A 2,834-nucleotide genomic window follows, 5' to 3' on the forward strand; every position below is an offset into this window, starting at 1 on the left:
GTGAGGTTTGTAAGTTCATATCAATCACAAGAATTTTAGGAAGTTGATAAAATCTATTGGAACTTAAATGCAAAATAAATTCTCATTTAAATTAAGAAGTCTGTTTTAGTCCCACGTTCACATAAATAAAACTGCATTATGAAGTGGTAAACATTAAGTTTTTTCTACAGTGATATTTGAGTACCTCCTCTATGCTAGGCACTGTTACAAGGTAGAGATACAGAAGTAAACAAAACAAAGTCTTGTCCTCTATTATTGCAGTTGTTACAGACATAATAGGCACTGGGTGCTACGTGAACGGTTGATACATATTTCTTCCTCTGTCCATCCCTCAAACCAAGAGGTAGAAATTTGTATCCACATTTTACAGGCAAGGAAACCCAGATTGAGAGAGGTAAACAGTCAAGGATGGGGTAGAGTCAGAATCCCAGGTCTACCATTTGCTAGAATTATTGCTCTTCAGTATACCAAGTGGCCTCTCCACAGATCTGTGTCCTTCTACCAGAGTATGGGAAGCCCCTCCGCTCCACTACAGGGTATCGTGGTTTGCTTAAAGTAGCCTCACCTTTGCTGGTCAGATACGTACTTGTGTTCTCTTTCTTCCATGTCACAGTGGACTGCATGGACCCCACATGTTCTGGCCGGGGTGTCTGCGTAAGAGGCGAGTGCCACTGCTCTGTGGGATGGGGAGGCACCAACTGCGAGTCACCCAGGGCCACGTGCTTGGACCAGTGTTCGGGCCATGGAACCTTCCTCCCAGACACCGGGCTTTGCAGCTGTGACCCAAGCTGGACTGGACACGACTGTTCTATTGGTAAATGTGGGGAGAAGAAGAGCACAGCATGGGTGGAGGGAGGAGGATTCCCTGTTAACGTGTTCACCTTTCAGTCCTGGTCAGTGCCTGGCCCAGTTCTCAGTCATATATCAGTGGGTTCCCCATGTCTCTGAATGCTTTTTGTTCCCCTGAACTCTAGCCTTCAATACCTATACTTTTAGATAGACACAGGATTCAAAAATCATATCTTCACACCATTCCTTTCATAGTGACGGCCCTGAAAGTCAAAACATTGCCTCTTAACCATGTTAATTATAGTAACAGTTTTATTTCACCGAAATCTCACCGCTCTCACTGTGATGGCCATCCCCAGAGGCAAGGCCGTAGGGAACAGTGTGTCCAGATGAGATCTACAGGGATGGAGCTTTGGTTTTACCCATTAATCAAAATGAAGTCCAAACTCAGTATGGTATTTAGAGTTGTCTGTGATCTGACCCCCACCTGCCTTTCTGGCCAGATCCTCTACGAGACTGTTCCATGAGGTAAGCAAGCATGTCTTATTTACCATTCCATTCCATGATCAGAAGAGGCCTGGCCCACAGCAGCTTCTCAGTAAATACTAACGAATAAAAGGATGGATGGATGGATGGATGGATGGATGGATGGATGGATGGATGGACGGACGGACGGACGGACGAACATATGATTGAATGTGTTCTTGATTGCAATATTTGGTTCACCACAGGGTTTATACATACAAAGTTCAAAGGATAATTATAGTGGCACCTTCTGTTTACAAGCACTTTATGATTTATAGACCCTTTCAAGAGGAGAATTAAATGAGAACATATTTGAATCAGCTAACACAGTATTGGTATATAGTAGGTATGTTCACTTCTAATATCTCATTTAAACAGTGTCCACTATTTAAATCCACAACAACAACAACAAAAACCTATGAGAAAGGCATTATCATTCCTCTTTTACTTTTCCCACGACATCACACTGTTTAAACAAAGTGAAGCTCAGATTAGCTCATTGTGTTGTGTGTTAACAGTCCTGCTTGCCATCAGGAAGCATAGTTGAGATCCTTGGCGAAAATGAGATCCATACCACATTTGTGCCTTTGGAATCCTTGAAATTACCTTTCCCTGTTGAATGGAGAATTGATGCTCAATCAATTGATGTTCAATCCGCAATCTAAATTGGACTTTTATCCTTTTTTGCAACGCTCATGTAAAGACATGATTGCAAACATAGATACGCAGAGTCTTAGGAATAATTCTTTTTATATAGCTCTGTTTATAGCAATATAATAAATGGTCCTCTTAAAGCTACACTGGGTTATATTGTTCATTATACGGCCACAAAGCTAATTTAGGATAGGTATATAACCATCCGTGCATTGTTAATCCTTGATGAGTCTGCACAGCCTCTGACAGAAGCAGGTGTAACTTTGGGTCCTGTAAAAGGAGACAACAGAACTTTTGGAACGGACTTTGAATAAAATTGTGAGAGCTCATCTTCCTCAACTCCGTGCACACCACTCCCCATAATGGGTATCAAACATGTATGTGGCCTCATGTGTGAGGGCAGAGAGCCTCCATGGGATGAAAAGAGTCCCTGAATCTGACAGACCTGGGTTCAAACATTGGCCCTGCTACTTACTAGTTATAAATTTAGGCATGTCACTTCACCTCTTTAAACTGTAAAATAGAGATAATAATAGTGCCTACCTTCTGGAGTTATTATTTGGAGAATTATTTAAGATAATGCAAAAAAGTATACTACTTAGCCCATGATATGGGCTCAGCAAAAGTTAGCTATTGTTATGATTTTGATTAAAATATCCATTGGCGAGAGCCCTTAGTATTAACAAAGACGTTTAATACAAGCAAGATGAGATATGCCCTTTTGAAAAAAATGTCGATTATAGTTTTTAAATCTCTAACCTATAACTGATTAAAACAAGGCCAGGAATTTAAAAGATGGCTTCAAAATCACTGCCTTCCCTTGCAATAGTAATAACAATTTGTGTTTGTCAGGTGCCTCACAGCAT

At 41.0% G+C, this 2,834-nt stretch overlaps 1 protein-coding gene across 1 annotated transcript in view; it reads left to right on the forward strand.

The window, feature by feature from the left end:
• The window catches only part of TENM4 (teneurin transmembrane protein 4), a 375,350-nt gene that overhangs the window by 235,040 nt on the left and 137,476 nt on the right, over window positions 1-2,834 (forward strand). The window contains exon 10 of the mRNA XM_023535518.1: window positions 614-814. Within this exon, the coding sequence (XP_023391286.1) occupies window positions 614-814 (201 nt within the window). The remainder of the gene's footprint in view (window positions 1-613; window positions 815-2,834) is intronic.

This window comes from Pteropus vampyrus, unplaced genomic scaffold, assembly GCF_000151845.1.
Source record: "Pteropus vampyrus isolate Shadow unplaced genomic scaffold, Pvam_2.0 Scaffold141, whole genome shotgun sequence".
NCBI lineage: Eukaryota > Metazoa > Chordata > Mammalia > Chiroptera > Pteropodidae > Pteropus > Pteropus vampyrus.